This window comes from Anopheles marshallii, chromosome 2 (genome assembly GCF_943734725.1).
Source record: "Anopheles marshallii chromosome 2, idAnoMarsDA_429_01, whole genome shotgun sequence".
Lineage (NCBI taxonomy): Eukaryota > Metazoa > Arthropoda > Insecta > Diptera > Culicidae > Anopheles > Anopheles marshallii.
Window position 1 is genome coordinate 83,047,639 of NC_071326.1, and position 16,733 is coordinate 83,064,371.

Genomic DNA, 16,733 nt, shown 5'->3' on the forward strand with positions numbered 1-16,733 from the left:
TTGTACGCGTACCGACGCCTGTGCGGTTGATTTATTTGTGGCGTTTTTTGTTTGCCGTTGTTTTCTTTGCGCTGTCACTGCTTGTTTGGTTTTATTTAATGGTCGATTGAGTGTGGTCGGCAGGAAGATACACCTCCCCGTTACCCAATACTGTGGCAAGAGTGAGTGAATGTGGTGCTCCCACGTAACTAAGCAAATTAAATAGTTTTGGAAACTGTTTCACCGTGTAATCAGTTTAAGAAAAAAAAACAAGTGAGTGATAAAAGAAAGATTATTAAATTACTTTTGTGCAAAAAAGCTCACGTATGAGTTAACCGCGTAATTGTGAAAAAAATACAAAAGAAAAGATAAATCAATTGAAGTATCTTAAGTGCGCGATTATTAATTCCCCATTCTAAACTTCGAAGTTGGTTGAATGTATTAGAGTGCGCACACAATCAATCAATAAATAAAATAAAGAAAGACGGTCGAAAGATCAGTGTATGTGTGATTCGACAACACCAATTCCCTTTTGTGTTCGATTGGTGGCAGCAGTAATTTCGTCGCCAACCATCGTCGCCTCCTTGATCTGTTTTTCCGTTGATGAATGCGTTGACTTGTTGCGGAGTGTGAGCGAGACGCCGTGTGAAAGACGGGTTGGGGGAATCAATCAACCCCGTGCAAACGTGTGAAAGAGCAAAGCGATCATCGAAACCCGTGCCGCGTTTGTGTGTCCGGTCGAAAAAGCAGGGGTGAATGAGTGGCGCGCGGGATAATATAGGAGGCTGAATAATAATTACGCGCTTCTTGGGTGTAACATATATGCGCACACACACACACGTACAGCGCAACGGTTGCTCCGATTTTTGGGTTTTTTGTCCGGTGGTGCGCGCACATACTATCGAACACACGTTGCGGTGTGTGTCTATAGTCCCAGCTTCACCTTCGACCGTGTGTGACGTGTCCAGCAAGGGAGCGCAGTGAGAGCGAGCGAGCGAGCGGGAAGCAACAGAGTGAGAACGCGGGTGTATGTGATCGACAGATCGCAAATGTCATCCTTCTCAGGCCCGTTTTGTGCGTCATTCCGATCAGATTATTAACGGCTGGGCTATACGCTGGCCTGTTGACGGGCTGGTTTTTGTTAATTGGTGCGTTAATGTGCGCGTGCGGTCATCGTGTCCATCGCTCTTGGATGATCGAATGATAGCGCGCGAGCGCCCCTGTGCGTGTGCGTGTTTGCAAAGTGCAGCATTTAGTGACGTGCATTTGGCCGAGGAATGTGTGTAGTACGTACCAATTAGCGTCGTACCGTGGCCGTGTGTGACCGAGTGTAGCGATTTTATTAATTGTAAATTCGGTGCCAACTTGCCGTTGTGTGTGTGTAGTTAAGGTGGCACGATCAGTGTGCATACATCGATACCAAAACGCGTGGTGTACGTCTCAACGGCCTTGACGGGTGGTGTTCCGTCTGTTCAGTGTGTGCTACGATTTACGAGATAAGCGATCGATTTGGCTCGGGCCGGAACGGTGGGTTTGTGTACGTCCTTGTTAATAGCCTCATTTTTGTGAAGGCCAAATCAGTATCGGAATCGGAAACAAGCCGTCACTACGCTATTTATCCTGCAACAGGGCCAATCGTACCGTTGCGTTACGGTGCAGCAAGAATCTATATGTGCATGTGTTGTGCAGCCGTGCCCGTCGACTGCGTAATCAATCAAATAAGCGCGCGTGCGGCCATCTTACTTTCCGTCGCGTGTGGTGTGGAAAAGCCATCAAAATACGAACCAAGCAAGCCCCGGTGTCGATTGTGTCTCGGGCAGCGAGACACAGCGAGCAGCAGCATCACCATCGTCAGCCACCGTCCGTCTGCGGACCGGTACCGGACGACGGCGACAGTGGCCCGATAGCAGCGGCAACAAAGACGGCGTCCAAATTCGAAACGATGGCCGAAGCCCAGCGGCTGATCGGGATATCGCTGGCGAAGATAGCCCAATCGCGGGTGTGCCGTGGTGGGGTATCGCTCCACAAGAACCTGCTGGTGGCGACCGTCCTCCAGAAGGCACGTTACATCTTCATGGAGGAAGCGTACCACATCGTGCACGGACACTATTTGCAGCAGCAGCAGCAACAGCAGCAGCACCATCATCAGCTGATGCAGGAGCAGCAGAATGCCGCCTATCTGCTGGCGGGTCACTGTGACGGTTCGTCTGCTGACAGCTCATCAAATGACAGTTGTGATGATGAGTGCAGCAACAGCAAGTGCGGTGAGGTGGATGAGAAGCCCCATCTGCACACGATAGGCACCGCTCAAGAGGACGAACTGGTCGATCCGGTTGAAGAAGATGAAACGTCTCCTTCGTCCTGTGCTACCATTGGGGAGAGCTTATCGTATGACTGTGACAGTACCATTCTGCCTACTACGATCGGTGGTCTACCGCTCGAGCCGCTCAACATGTGCCGCAACGGTGATGGTTCGTCCGGCACGGAAGAGGAAGACGAAGAGGAAGAAACGGGTCCGGGAGGGGATGATGAAGAGAAGCAAACATCGCCACCACACGATGTGTCCCATCTGTTCCTACTGCCAGCACTAGCACCGTGGATAGGTGCCGCGGAGGACAATAAGGAGAACGTTAGCACCGGCGGATCCTTTCCATTCCTACCGTCCGTAGTGTCCTCACCATTCGACGACGAAGAAGACGAGGAAGAGCCCGAAGACGAGGAAGATGAGGAGGAAGAAAACACCTGTCAGGATCTGTCCTGCCATCAGCGGAAGCCGGCAGTGGTGGAGGAGCAAACGCCCGAACTGGTGAAGCAGTTTGAATCGGCCGTCCGATCGAAGGGTGCTATGCGGTACTTCGATCTGGACGATCGGCGAACGGTGGGCCGGCCCGAACGCAGACGCCGAAGGCATCGTACGGAGGGTGACCATCAGCAGCAACAACCTTTGGACAGCAATTCCACTGCTACGCCAGCGAAACGTCGTCGATCGTCTACGACCGACGAGTCTAAGGCGTCGCTTGCTATGGCGAATAGCGAAACGGGCAACAGTGACCCAGTGGAGGATGATGATCGCATCCTGCCGATAGCGCTGCTCTCCGCCAAGCGCATGAAGACGTGTGATTCCCAACGCCCCCTAACGCCGGCCATATGCAGCAGTAGCAGCCACGGTAATACCAGCCCACCACAGTTCTATTCGTCGCCGCACGAAACCATCTGTGCGGGCGATGCGGAAACCTTGTCCGAGTGTGTGAATCAGCAGCTTGAAGCGGAAAATCTCACCACCACAAGCCTTCCGGCTTCCGGAGCAAAGTCACCGGAGCAGCAGCCGCACACGGCCGAGCAGCCGGAACATTCCGACACGGATGCGCCGCCTACGCCGTCGGTGGAAAGTATCGACCGGATAACGTCGCTGGTTTCGATCTTCAGCTTCGGCAATCTGTCCCGGTCCGTGTCGACGCCCGACTTCTGTGCGGCCCAGGCCCAGAAGGACAGCCGGCCCGATGCGGGCGGTTCGCTGTTGACCAGCCAGCTGCAACATCACGGACAGCGCGGCTATCTGACGATGACCGTATAACTAATGTTGCTGCGGGCCCTCGATTACGGTGCCGGTGGATGGAATTACTTCGAGTACTAGTAGGCGCTGGTAGTTACGTTTATGTGGGCAGGGCCAAAACACACAAAAAAGGAAAAAAAACACCGACTAAAAGGACGTGATAGTAGATCTAGTGCGATATATATGACTGGGCGAAAGGAGAAGTAGTAGTACAGGAGTGGGGTAGTCGAATTCGAATAGCGCGCAATCCTCCGTGGACATGCGGAGCTGGACTAGCAGGCGGGAAAGGGATTAATATTTGGAATGTGTGCGCGCGGGTAGTGCCTCTTAATTCATAACAATAGTAGTAACAACTGATCCCCCTGCCGTTCTTCATATATCTTCAACAGCGTATTGGGGTCTATCATACCTGAAGTTAGAAAAGCGATAGCTTAAGAAGAATGCAAATTGATTGAACCCGGAGCATTGGAACCTCCACCTCGCTCCTGTAGCAAATTGGGGCTCAGCTCAGCACGCTCAAACCGGTGGGGTAACCACCGGAAGGCCCAACAAACTGGATATCCTAGTCGTACCGAGCGGTTAACCTCGCAGTGAAGAAGAATGCTGAAGAATTTGTTCGGTTCTGCTCTCGACTTCCCCATCTACTGTTATGCTAATCGACCATATCCGGATAATTTCTTGAAGAATATTCGTGCAAGCAACGTGCAAAACTAAGAGAGATTAAGCAGCTGATTGAAACTTTGATTAGGAAAACAATCTAAGTATAGCACCACTGTCAGTCGGTTTAACACCATATAAGCCTCCAAATGTCATAACGCATACAGAACGACCAGGCGATGACGGTATGATAGACACCCAAGAATGGTGTAGCGAAAATTAATGTTTTCTACCCGTCGTCGTTTATCTTTCCCCCCATGATGCTTCCTTATGGTTCCGGCCTGGGAAAAGCCACTGACCGGAGCCTGGAGAAGCTGGAGCTTGGAGCTTATCCGCGTTTCTTCTTTTGACCCTTTTGCACACACACACACACACACGCGCCCTGGTACACACTGGGGAGGAGGGGAAAACCGATGATAGTAGCCGATAGTACGGTGATCGGTTCAAACACCACCACCCCGGTGTGTGTTGCGAAACGGTACTTTGCATTCGAAACATCGCGATCGTTAGCGAATCGAACGGCAGCCAAGCCCGTTGGGTGGCACAGAAGCAGGTCGTGTGCCTCACGCAGCCCTCCAACCAACCCTGTATGGTCGGATCTCGATCGTGGAGGGGAACTCCAGGTGATTGGGCAGATAGAAGGGTGTAAGGGTTATTTCCTTTTACCACCAGAGAAGAAGAGGCAGCAAAACGGGAACAACACAACACAAAAAATAAAAACAACCGCTACTAAAAGTGACGCGAACGGAGCGGGTATGTCCGTTGGAAGGAATGAAACAATAGCACCACACACCGTACCGTCTGTGTGTGCGAGAGGGCATCATCGGTCGGGAAGAAATGGTTAAATATCGCTAGAAGAGAAAGGAATAGACGGAATAGGACAAACACAGAAAAGAAACGGTTCGATCCATGTTTCGGTGTAGGGTTTTGTGTGCAGCATAGCGCCACGAACGGTAGAGCGAGAGCAAATAGGCAATAATAACCTCCGCATGAAGCATAATCCGCCACTGGCGGGGGGGTGTCGTAAAGAAGGGTGCCACTTTCCGACGCTTCCCGTGTGGGAGCGAGATCGTTGCCCATTATCAATCCAAGGCATCGTTCCGTTCCCCCCCACCAAACCCTCCGGTAGCAGCATGACGCGGAGTCCATCCCGAGGAGTGTGTTGTGCAGCAGAAGTGGCAAATAATCCGTGAGCTGCTTTTTAAGGTGCTGTTCAGTTGCACTAACACATGCACCACCAAACCGAGCACGCAAAGAGAAGGGAAAAACCACGCTGCACTTTTAAAATCTAAGATTCCCGCGAGGTCGTCTATTCGAGGGTCCGTCCGTGGTTCAAAGTTTGGGTCCGCGTCGTTGCAATAGTTGCAGTTTTCACTTCTTCATACACAAAGCGAGAGAGACAGAGAGAACCATCACGATCACCGTTCTCTTGTCTCTAATTGTGCATGCAGGGAAAGGGTGTGATGAATTTGTAAAAGGTTGTTGCGTTATGCGACGAAACAAATGGACAATGCGCTTTAAGATGGCCGATGATGGTCCGGTTTGCGGCCACCGTTGATGAGCAGCGAACGGCATCTTTGCGGCTGTAGAAATTAGCAAGATGTGATAGAGCTGCATTGTGCTGTGTTTTGTCTGCCCATATGCACAGTCGGAGATGAAAGTTGGTTTATTGGGTCCAACATTCATCCAAATCACCTTCACTACCCTCCCCATCGCCATCCGCACGATCATCATCGATCGCGGAATGTCAATATGTAGATGGATCGTCGAAGTAGTGGCAGCATTGCTTTGGTTGTGGTTGTGGCTTCCTTTGCCATCATTCGTGTTCACCGTGCATCATGCCGTTTTACCGATGATCGATTCGATTTGCACACACCGCCCCCCCACAAGAAACAGACCGGAATGACACGGAAAGGGGGGAGGGGGATCCGGTACGGCATGAAGAACCACAAAGCGTCGAAGGTTTTTGAAAGTTGTTTCCGTTTGGCTGTGAGAAAACTAATATGACGGGGTGGGCTTTTTTGGTTTGAAGATGGGTATTTCTTCGGGCGCGCATACAAAAAAGATTAGATCGATGTGTTTCGATGTTGTATGTGCGAGCGCGCGGGAGATTAGCTTTCGCGAGGCAAAATCATTCGAATGGAACGGTCGGTTTTTAGGCGCGATGTTATTTTATTGTGGTTTATGTTAAGCGGGGGTGATTTGGCGGAGCCGTTGGTGGTAGAGAGGAAAGGAAAAGTGATTGTAAATGTGTTGTGGGTTAAAAAAGAATTGTTTATGAAAGTTTGCACTGATAACTGCAATCAGTGATGGCAGGGAGTGTAAACTATTTTTTGTTTAACGTTAGCTGTTTTTTTTAACATCTTTTGTTTGAAGATTGTTACTCTCCTTTGAGATGAATTACTGTTTATTCTAATGTATTTGTTCTAATGTTTTATGATGCTTTACTAAGTAGACATTTCGACTATGTTTTACAAACTTGTGCAACGAAATCAATTTTGACTTTAAAAATGCCTTTACAGGCAGTCCAGGCGGTTTTTTTTTGGAAATTTAATAGCTGAGTTAGTTTATAGCACAAAATCTAAGCAAAAAGGTGAAAAATTGTTCGAAACTAGCTTCCTTTACCGTATGAAACATTTGTTTTTAATTTATTTTAATACATGCTTTCAAAAATTCGTCTGATTTGTTGAATAAATTAAGTGGGGCCCGAGGGTACCATCGCTTTTACTTGAACGTGATAAAGTCAACTTCACTTATATGTTCGTAATGCGTTCTGCATTTCAGGCGAATAGTATTTTTAATCGCAAAAACATCAACAAATAGCAAAACATATTTATTGAATCGAATTAGGAAGCTTTGTCGATAATGTTTTCCAATTTGCTATAATTTTGTGCTATAAACTTACAGAGCTGTCAAATTTTCAAATCAGCCGCTTCCAAAATCAATGCAAATTGGGCAAGGAAAATGTGTTACTTTTGTTCCGATGCTCGCACCCAACAGCAGCGCGAAGCAAAAATTGAAAGCAATTATTCGAAGGTGATCGTATAACCTTCCACAACCACAGCACTGCCGAACACCGATCGTACCGAACCGTTGTGTGTCAATGAACTTTGCGGCGGCCGATCGCGCTCCCATCCCATCGGATACCAGGCGGACAGATGATGATTTTACCAACCCTCTTTGGTGGCCACCCCGTGGACGATCGCGTGTGTCATTTTCGGTTGAATTGTGGTACGATTTTTCGCGCATTTCGCCATCTTCTTTCGGTGCCACAGGAGGAATTATGTGCGCGATGCGTGTGTGGGGTGGGGACAGAAAAGTGAAAGTTTACATAAATGCGCTGGTCCATCAGAAAACCCTTAATTCCATCATCCACCACCACCCCCACTTTGCGGGAGGGGTTGGGGTGGATAGTGTCTTGATCAGCGCCACCACCCACCCGCCCCCTTTAAATCATAAGACACTTGCTGTTTTTTTTTTTCGTTTTTGGATGCACATTTAACGAGGAAGGGATAGATGTGGATTTTTCCCACCCTTGCTTTGCTCGTGTGCCCCCCCCCCCCCCCCCATTTCTGTGTACGACGCGCAAGGGATATGATTCCGTAACCGTTCGATTCGGGTGTAACCACTTTTATACAATCGCAGACACGCGATCAATCGATCGGTTTGTTGTGTTGCGGGACCGAAGGCAAACAGAAGGATCCAAATCATCCGGGCCAGGGATTAGTGCGGAGTTCGGTTTTGGGGCTATACGGTGCCCACGGTGTACTGCTATCGATATTGCGCAACACATGCCAACGCGCGGGGTAACATTTCTCACCCGAACCGGCCAATCACACGCCCGGGCTGTTTGTAATGTGTTCCGCGTTTTGTTGTATCATGGTGTGCAGCAGCAACATGCCACTTAACCTAACAAGCCCAAGAAGTAGTGGCCGTCCGCCTCTTCTCTGTGTGTGTTTTTGCCTTATGTCTCTATTTTTGGTTTATGCAACTCATCATAAAACGAACTGCTGCTGCTGCTTCTATCGCTCTACTCCTCATAATTAACCTGTGTAATCGTCTGGCATTCGAAGAAAGGCGCAGGGGAGCGGGCTGGAGGAGGGAAACGGGGGCCTTTTTCTGTGGGGGAAGGGCGCGGTGATAGGACAAGGCACCGAACACCAAGCATCCCCAACAACTCCGCGTCGCTTTTGCGTAAAAGACAGGAAAGCAAATGCAATAACGACCATAATGGGTGCGCAAATCATAAAGGAAAGATGAAGGTGTGCTGCTGGTTGAAGTGAAGCTGTTGAATTTTATCTGCATGCGGAGGGGGAAAGTCAAGATTTCAAAGCAAGAGAATTTGATCTAGTTTGGCGTTTTATGTTTTGTTATCACTATTAAGCGTACTAGTGTAGGGATAAATGATGAGGAAGCAATAAGGGCGGTCCTTATGGCGGATAATCCGTTTTGTTTTTCTTTTTTATTTGGTGAGTTTATTTGTGCTGACTCTGTTCTAGGAGTTGTATTTATCTATTTTACTGTGTTTGTTACTGATTTAGCGTGTAAAAACGGAACAAAAGCAAGGTTACATAAAGACCACTCGAAGCACATAAACTAACAAGGCGCGCGCACATTCGTTAGAGGAAACAATTTAAAATTGATTCGCGTGAGCAATGGAAGCACGGAGGGAAGACGCAATCGGTACTCCTAGAGAAATACGGCAAACACAATTCGAAACTGGGCTCTAAAGTGCGTAAGTTAACTTTAACACATAAAGCGATACGAATTATATAATAAATATAAGGACTTTAAACACACAACACGCGGGAGCGTAGGCTAAGAAAATATACATTGAAAAGAAAAAAAGGTAAAACAAGCAAAATAAAAAAAAAACATTAAGTAAACAGATACTTGATCAGAAAAATATGCAAACACATTCTAGCCAGTAGTGTTTAAATAAGGCGGTCCCGGTTTTCTCATTTCGATCATCACGATATATATCAGCCGACGAAGCAGAAAGGTGGCAAGCAGAGGTGCTAAGATGAAATGGAGAGCGAAAGTGGAAGAATTATTATTGTAAAGCAACAAACCGTTATTGCTATTGTTTTTCTTTTTATAAAAAAGGTATATCTCGACACATATTATACTATCCTCTCCTCCCCCCCCCTTTATCCTATTATTTTACGATTAGATGGTGCGGAAGATGACGATTATAAATAGACATATTATGTACATATTAATCACTATTACACGTATAGACAGATACGCAACAAATGCAACACACAACACAACACTATTACTATTACCGGTATTTGTACACCATGCCAATTAAGGAGGTACGAAAGAATGTTTTAATATATTTGCAAAATGGCATACCGAATTTGCCACTAATCGAACACTGCACTCTTTCTTTTTTTTTGTTATGTTTTACTTATCAAATCGATATCAAACGATAATATCACAATGGATGACTAAGTTTTGAAGGTTCTCTAAATAATATTTGATGCAAGGTTTTACACAGTTAGTTTCGTCTTTAAATAATTGTTATTCTGAAGCCAAATTATGCAATTTCTGGTAATGAGTGTTAAGAGAAATCAAGCTATCATTCAGTTTTGTCTGTTACATTTGAGCTACTTTCTTTACGTAACATAACTGTACTTGTAACTGTTAAGTTGAAACTTAATTGTATTACTTTGAGTAGGTTAAGTAGTCTGTAAGTAGATTAAAATGAAAGAAAATAGAAATACAATCATTTAAAAAATTAGATTCGATGAACTTTGCAACGTCCATTTCAAATTTGTCATCCACGCGATGATTGTGGTGCGAGTGCTGATGCTATAAAAGCAACTGCAGCTAAACCGACGTTCCCAGAGGGATAAACTGACAGCACGCTACATACACGCCTGCCAAAAACACACGCCGGCTTTTGTTGTTTTTTCGTAAAATTAGAAAACATATTTGCTGTATCCACGAACAAGTTATCACAATAACGTGAGTTATTTGCTTTCCTAGCATTCCGATTGTCTATCAGCGTGTGTAAGATTTGGGGGAATGATATAAACAGGCAGAGAGTGCTGTAGCAACTTGGTGCTTGGTGAGAATTGTGCAAAGTTTCAGCATGTTTTCGCTGTGCAAGCAACCGCACGAAGCGACGGCAGTGGAGTTCTCGTTAACGTGCCATTTCTTCAACCATAATGAAAAATCGCTCGTTACCGGTGGTGCCAACGTGCTCAAGGTGTACCGTGTCATCCCGGATGCCGATCCGGCAACGAGGGACAAGTACACGGGTAAGCATAAGCATTCGGCATAACACATGTAGCCCCTGTTGACTTGAATCCGGAATATTATCGTTTGTTTTTAGCTACACGACCACCAAACATGAAGCTCGAATGTATGGCTTCGTACCGGCTGTACGGTAATATCAAGAGCATGCAATCAGTGTCCTTAGCCGGTTCGTTGCGCGATGCACTGTTGATCAGTTTCCCCGACGCCAAACTCTCGGTGGTACAGTTCGATCCGGACAACTTCGATCTCAAGACGCTTTCGTTGCATTACTTCGAGGATGAAGACATTCGGGGCGGTTGGACCGGTCACTATCACATACCGATGGTGCGTGTCGACCCGGACAATCGGTGTGCGGTGATGTTGGTTTACGGGCGGAAGCTTGTGGTGCTGCCGTTTCGTAAGGATAGTTCACTGGACGAAATCGAGCTGCAGGATGTGAAACCGATAAAGAAAGCGCCGGTACAGCTGGTGGCGAAAACACCCATCCTGGCGTCGTACATTATCGAGTTGAAGGATTTAGACGAGAAGATTGATAACGTAATCGATATTCAGTTTCTGCACGGATATTACGAGCCTACGTTGCTGATTTTATACGAGCCCGTTCGAACGTTCCCAGGGTGAGTTTCCCGAGAGCTTTACTGCCTTAAATGCACACAATTCAAACATCTTCTCGCTTTCCACAGTCGAATCGCTGTCCGCTCGGATACCTGCACAATGGTAGCACTGTCGCTAAACATTCAACAGCGTGTACATCCGGTTATTTGGACGGTTAACAGTCTGCCGTTCGATTGTATACAGGCGATACCGATCAATAAACCGATCGGTGGGTGCTTGATAATGTGCGTCAACTCACTGATCTACCTCAACCAGAGTGTACCACCGTACGGTGTTAGTTTGAACAGCAGTGCGGATCACAGCACTAGTTTTCCGCTGAGTAAGCATTGTGTAAGTACCACGTGAAAAAGCAACAAATTCATAGTGGAACCTTATTTCACATTCAAACAGAACCACAAGACGGTGTGCGGATGAGTCTGGATGCGGCGCAGGTGTGTTTTATTGAACCCGAGAAGCTCGTTCTTTCGCTCAAAGGTGGTGAACTATACGTGCTGACGCTATGTGCCGATTCGATGCGTAGTGTGCGGAATTTCCACTTCAACAAAGCGGCCGCCAGTGTACTAACGAGTTGTGTAAGTACGGCCTTGTGCAAAAGACACATTGGAATGCATAATGTTACGGACATTCTGTTTGCAGATCTGCGTTTGTGAGGATGAGTATCTGTTTCTCGGGTCCCGGTTGGGTAATTCGCTTCTGCTAAGGTTCAAAGAGAAGGACGAAAGCTTGGTAATTACGATCGACGACAGTGGGGCGGTCGAGAAGGAACCGAAACGCCCACGGATGGAGGAGGAAGAGCTGGAGGTGTATGGCAGCGGGTACAAAACGTCCGTCCAGCTAACGAGCTACATATTCGAGGTGTGCGACAATGTGCTTAATATTGGACCGATCGCCCATATGGCGGTGGGTGAACGCATCCCGGAGGAGGACGTGGAAAACCCACCCGAAGTGCAGATTGCATCGAACAAGCTCGATATCGAGGTGGTTACATCGAGCGGACATGGGAAAAATGGAGCGCTTTGTGTGCTGCAAAGTTCCATCAAACCTCAGGTGATCACAAGCTTCGGACTGTCCGGTTGTCTCGATGTTTGGACGGTGTTTGATGAAGCGATTGCGCGGAAACCAGAAGACGGACCTTCAACGCACGCATTTATGATACTGTCGCAGGAAAGCGGTACGATGGTGCTGCAAACGGGCGAGGAGATTAATGAGATAGAAAACACGGGCTTTGCCACTAGCGTACCAACCATCCATGTGGGAAATATCGGTTCGAACCGGTTCATTGTGCAGGTGACGACGAAATCGATCCGATTGCTGCAGGGAACGCGCCTGCTGCAAAACATTCCGATCGATCTCGGTTGTCCGCTTGCATCGGTCTCGATCGTGGACCCGTACGTGTGTGTACGATCGTCGGAGGGTCGAGTCATAACGCTTGCGTTACGCGAAGGCAAAGGAACGCCCCGATTGGCGGTGAACAAAAACACTATCAGCCCAACGCCGGCGGTGGTAGCGATCAGTGCGTACCGGGACGTATCCGGGCTGTTCACGAAGAAGATCGAGGACGTGTATGATCTCAGCAAGGGTGGCGGTGCGTCCGCATACTCGAGCGGGTTCGGATCGATGAAACCGGAACCGCACATGAAGATCGAGGATGAGGAGGATCTGCTGTACGGTGAATCGGGACGCTCGTTCAAGATGACGTCCATGGCCGATATGGCGATCGCGGGCAAAAGTGGAGGTAATGCGGACTTCTGGATGAAGTACATGCAGCAGGTAAAACCGACCTACTGGTTGTTTGCCGCCCGGGAAAATGGAACGCTGGAAATCTACTCAATGCCCGATCTGAAGCTGGTGTACTTGATCACCAACGTCGGGAACGGCAATAAGGTGCTGTCCGATTCGATGGAGTTTGTGCCGCTGCCGATGGGAAAGGGTGCCATGCAGGAGGACGCCACCAGCGCGTTCGGGACGACGTTCGGTGTGTCGGCGTCACTGCTGCCGAAGGAGATTCTTATGGTGGCGTTGGGCAATTACGGTTCCCGTCCATTGCTGTTCATCCGTCTCGAGCACGATCTGTTGATTTATCGCGTGTTTCGCTACTCGAAGGGACATTTGAAATTGCGCTTCAAGCGCCTGTCGACCAGTGTTACGTGCCCAATGTTTAAAACCGTTCCCGCACGGTTCGCCAACCTCGAGCCAACTGTGGCGGGTGATGCGGGAGATGATGCGACCAGCGATGCGGCAAAGTCCAACGAGCTTGCCACGAAGGTACTGTACGAGAACATTTCGATGATTCGCTACTTTGCCAACGTGTCCGGGTATGCGGGGGTGGCGGTATGTGGTGAGAAACCTTACTTCCTGTTCCTGACCGCGCACGGTGAGCTGCGTTCGCACCGGTTGTACGCGCGCACCGTTATGAAAGCGTTTGCCCCGTTCAACAACGTAAACTGCCCAAACGGGTTCCTGTATTTCGATGAGCAGTACGAGCTGAAGATTTCCATCTTTCCCACCTACCTGTCGTACGATTCTGTGTGGCCGGTGCGTAAGATTCCGCTGCGCAGCTCACCGAAACAGATCGTGTACCATCGGGAGAATAAGGTGTACTGCGTGGTGATGGATGCGGAAGAGATCTGCAACAAGTACTACCGGTTTAACGGTGAGGACAAGGAGCTGACGGAGGAGAACAAGGGTGAACGATTCCTCTACCCGATGGGGCATCGGTTTTCGGTGGTGCTCGTTACACCGGCTGCCTGGGAGGTGGTCCCCGAGACGTCGATAAATCTGGAGGAGTGGGAGCACGTGATAGCGCTGAAGAATGTCAGCCTTACGTACGAAGGTGCCCGATCGGGGCTGAAGGAGTACATTGCGGTCGGTACGAACTTTAACTACAGCGAGGACATAACGTCGCGCGGCCGGTTACTGCTGTACGACATCATCGAGGTCGTACCGGAACCTGGCAAACCGCTGACGAAGCACAAATTTAAGGAGGTGATCATCAAGGATCAAAAGGGTCCGGTGTCGGCCATCTCGCACGTGTGCGGATTTCTGGTGGGTGCCGTTGGCCAGAAGGTGTACCTGTGGCAGATGAAGGACGACGATCTCGTTGGCGTAGCGTTCATCGACACGAACATCTTCGTACACCAGATGGTGTCGATAAAGTCCCTCATCCTGGTCGCGGACGTGTACAAATCGATCAGCTTGTTGCGGTTCCAGGAAGAGTACCGAACGCTATCGGTCGTTTCGCGCGATTACCACCCGCTGAATGTGTACCAGGTAGAGTACGTGGTAGACAACTCCAATCTTGGGTTCCTGGTGTCGGACGACCAGAGCAACTTGATCACGTACATGTATCAGCCCGAATCGCGCGAATCATTCGGCGGGCAGCGGTTGCTGCGCAAAAGTGACTACCATCTTGGCCAGCAGGTGAACGCCATGTTCCGGGTGCAGTGCGATTTCCACGAGTCCGACGTGATGAAGCGGACGCTCAACTACGACAACAAGCACACGACCTTCTTTGCAACGCTCGACGGTGGCATTGGGTTTGTGTTACCGCTGCCAGAGAAAACGTACCGACGGTTGTTCATGTTGCAGAACGTTCTGCTGACGCACAGTCCCCACATGGGCGGCTTAAACCCAAAGGCGTACCGTACGATCAAGCAAACGCGCAAGCTGCCGATCAATCCGAGCCGGTGCGTGGTTGACGGGGATCTGGTGTGGAGCTTCCTGGAGCTGCCGGCGAACGAAAAGCTCGAGGTAGCGAAAAAGATCGGTACACGCATCGAGGAGATCTGTTCCGATCTGATGGAGATCGAGCACGTAACGCACGCACTGTAGGGCGGAGTAAACATTCATTAGGTTAGTGGAGTGACAAACAGAGTAAACTATAAACCAATATATTGTAAAACAAAGCTCTAGAACGTACATTACACTAGAATTATTAAGAGCGAGTGTTTTATTTTCAGGTTCTTACGGTGAAAGAGATGTTGAGAAATGGTGTAAACCTGGTGGCCTGGTAAGGATAAACCAGTCAGTCGAAAAACGTCATGTCTCACACGGGTAAAAAAGGACAAACAAGAAGCCATACTCAAGCGCTCAGTAGAGTTGGGTCGAACGAACAAAACCTGTTCTGTTCGATCCAGTTCTTTTAAGTGAACGAATGAACTTCATTCGTCAAATTATGTTACTCGCGAAAAGTCCCCCACCTGGACTAGCTATACAAACACGTCGGCTGAATTATGCTTGAAATGTAAAGGTAAAGCTGGTTGAATGACGCACTTTAGAACGGCTTGAAACACAGAATGAGCTGCCCGTAACGCAGATTGAATGACTTCTAACGCAGGTGCAAAGACTTGTTACGCAGATTGAACTTCCCGCTACGCAGAATGAACGGATTGTAACGTGTGTGGAGGGGAATGAAACGGCAAATTGTGCGAACGAAAGATAGACCGAACTGTCTATCGAATGTAGGAACATTTGGTGAGCAACCTGGAACGGTAGGATGAGCGAACAATATAATGTGAAACACACATTTTATGATAGACAAAAGAACGAAAGTTTCGTTCAGTTCCTCACAATGAACGAACCAGTCTGCTCAAGTTCTATCAACACTAATGATTTTCCCAACCCTAGTTCTCAACGGTAAACCTTTTTACCCACATAGGTTTTCACTAGGTATAGGTAACAATTAGTGATATGAAGCTAGTTTACAAGTTACTATCAAACGATTCATAGAAACGAAGATGTACGAATGGAACTGCTTGTTCACCGTGCAGCTCAATTTCATCATGTTGTACTTTTTCTGCGTTATCTTATCATTGATCACGTTGCAAACGCACTTACGCACGAGCTATCGTGTAAAGCTCTATCTTTAAATATCTTAAATGGTTCCGATATCTGGAACTTTCGATCAATTTTTCCGAGATGCGTTATCAATCAAACAAGAAGTGCGATCAGAACCTTTTCTTTAGAGCTTGCTTTAAGTTTATTTTTGTTTTTTTTTTCTATGTCACGCATGTTTAGCATTTCTTTGATAAGGTTTTACGATAGGGCAAAAAATAACGATAAGCAAAAAGTTGCTTCCGATGTCAATGTAGTGAGAAAATCAATGACAACTTCAGAACCATCCAGGAAAACCCAACCCAAGACTTGTTGGAAAGGTCAGAACGGCCTTCGTGGAGTTAACGAAAAAATTTCTGGAGGATTTTTGCCAAATAGACCAATTCATTGACACAGGCACAGGTTATTGAAAATTCTCCAAGAAACCAGTTCTACCAAACATCACAGAATTTTGGCAATCAGTCATGGTCAGTCTGTGTTCTGGGCAACAGAAACCGATCAACATTGCCGGTGGTTGTAATTGAGTCGTCAAAACCTGGTGTTGTGTGCATCTTAGAACGATATGAATGAATCTGAATCTCGATTTTAAAGGTTCATAGAACCTCCAAGAATTATGAATCATTCAAGATTTATGATCTTCAAGGAGCTTATCCGTCTTGTCATTTCGCTTAAGGCGTTAAGGGTCTTGATCTGCCACTTTGTTCTGGGGATTCAAGGGTTCGGACTCTTCTGTTTGCTGTTTAACATCGCTCTGGAAGCTGTCATGTGAAGCGCCGTCTTCAACATCTGTGGCACGATTTTCACCCAATCGCTCCAATTCTTGGACTTT

General features: G+C 47.8%; 2 protein-coding genes across 2 annotated transcripts; both read left to right on the forward strand.

Moving 5' to 3' along the window:
- Positions 1-1,921: 1,921 nt before the first annotated feature.
- LOC128708498 (protein wings apart-like) lies at positions 1,922-3,610 on the forward strand. Its single transcript, XM_053803477.1, has one exon. The coding sequence runs from the start codon at positions 1,922-1,924 to the stop codon at positions 3,551-3,553; it is 1,632 nt and encodes a 543-aa protein (XP_053659452.1). The 3' UTR covers positions 3,554-3,610.
- A 6,679-nt stretch (positions 3,611-10,289) lies between these two features.
- Positions 10,290-14,902, forward strand: LOC128719449 (cleavage and polyadenylation specificity factor subunit 1). The gene is made up of 5 exons (XM_053813073.1): positions 10,290-10,458; positions 10,533-11,073; positions 11,140-11,390; positions 11,462-11,643; positions 11,708-14,902. The coding sequence occupies exons 1-5, from the start codon at positions 10,290-10,292 to the stop codon at positions 14,900-14,902; spliced, it is 4,338 nt and encodes a 1,445-aa protein (XP_053669048.1).
- The last annotated feature ends 1,831 nt before the right edge of the window (positions 14,903-16,733 follow it).

Bases quoted from the DNA above. Each gene is read 5' to 3' on its own strand.
- LOC128719449 (XM_053813073.1), top strand. From the start codon at position 10,290: ATGTTTTCGCTGTGCAAGCAACCGCACGAAGCGACGGCAGTGGAGTTC. The intron at 11,074-11,139 runs GTGAGTTTCCCG...CGCTTTCCACAG, and splicing joins CCCGTTCGAACGTTCCCAGG to TCGAATCGCTGTCCGCTCGG. The intron at 11,391-11,461 runs GTAAGCATTGTG...ACATTCAAACAG, and splicing joins CAGCACTAGTTTTCCGCTGA to AACCACAAGACGGTGTGCGG.
- LOC128708498 (XM_053803477.1), top strand. From the start codon at position 1,922: ATGGCCGAAGCCCAGCGGCTGATCGGGATATCGCTGGCGAAGATAGCC.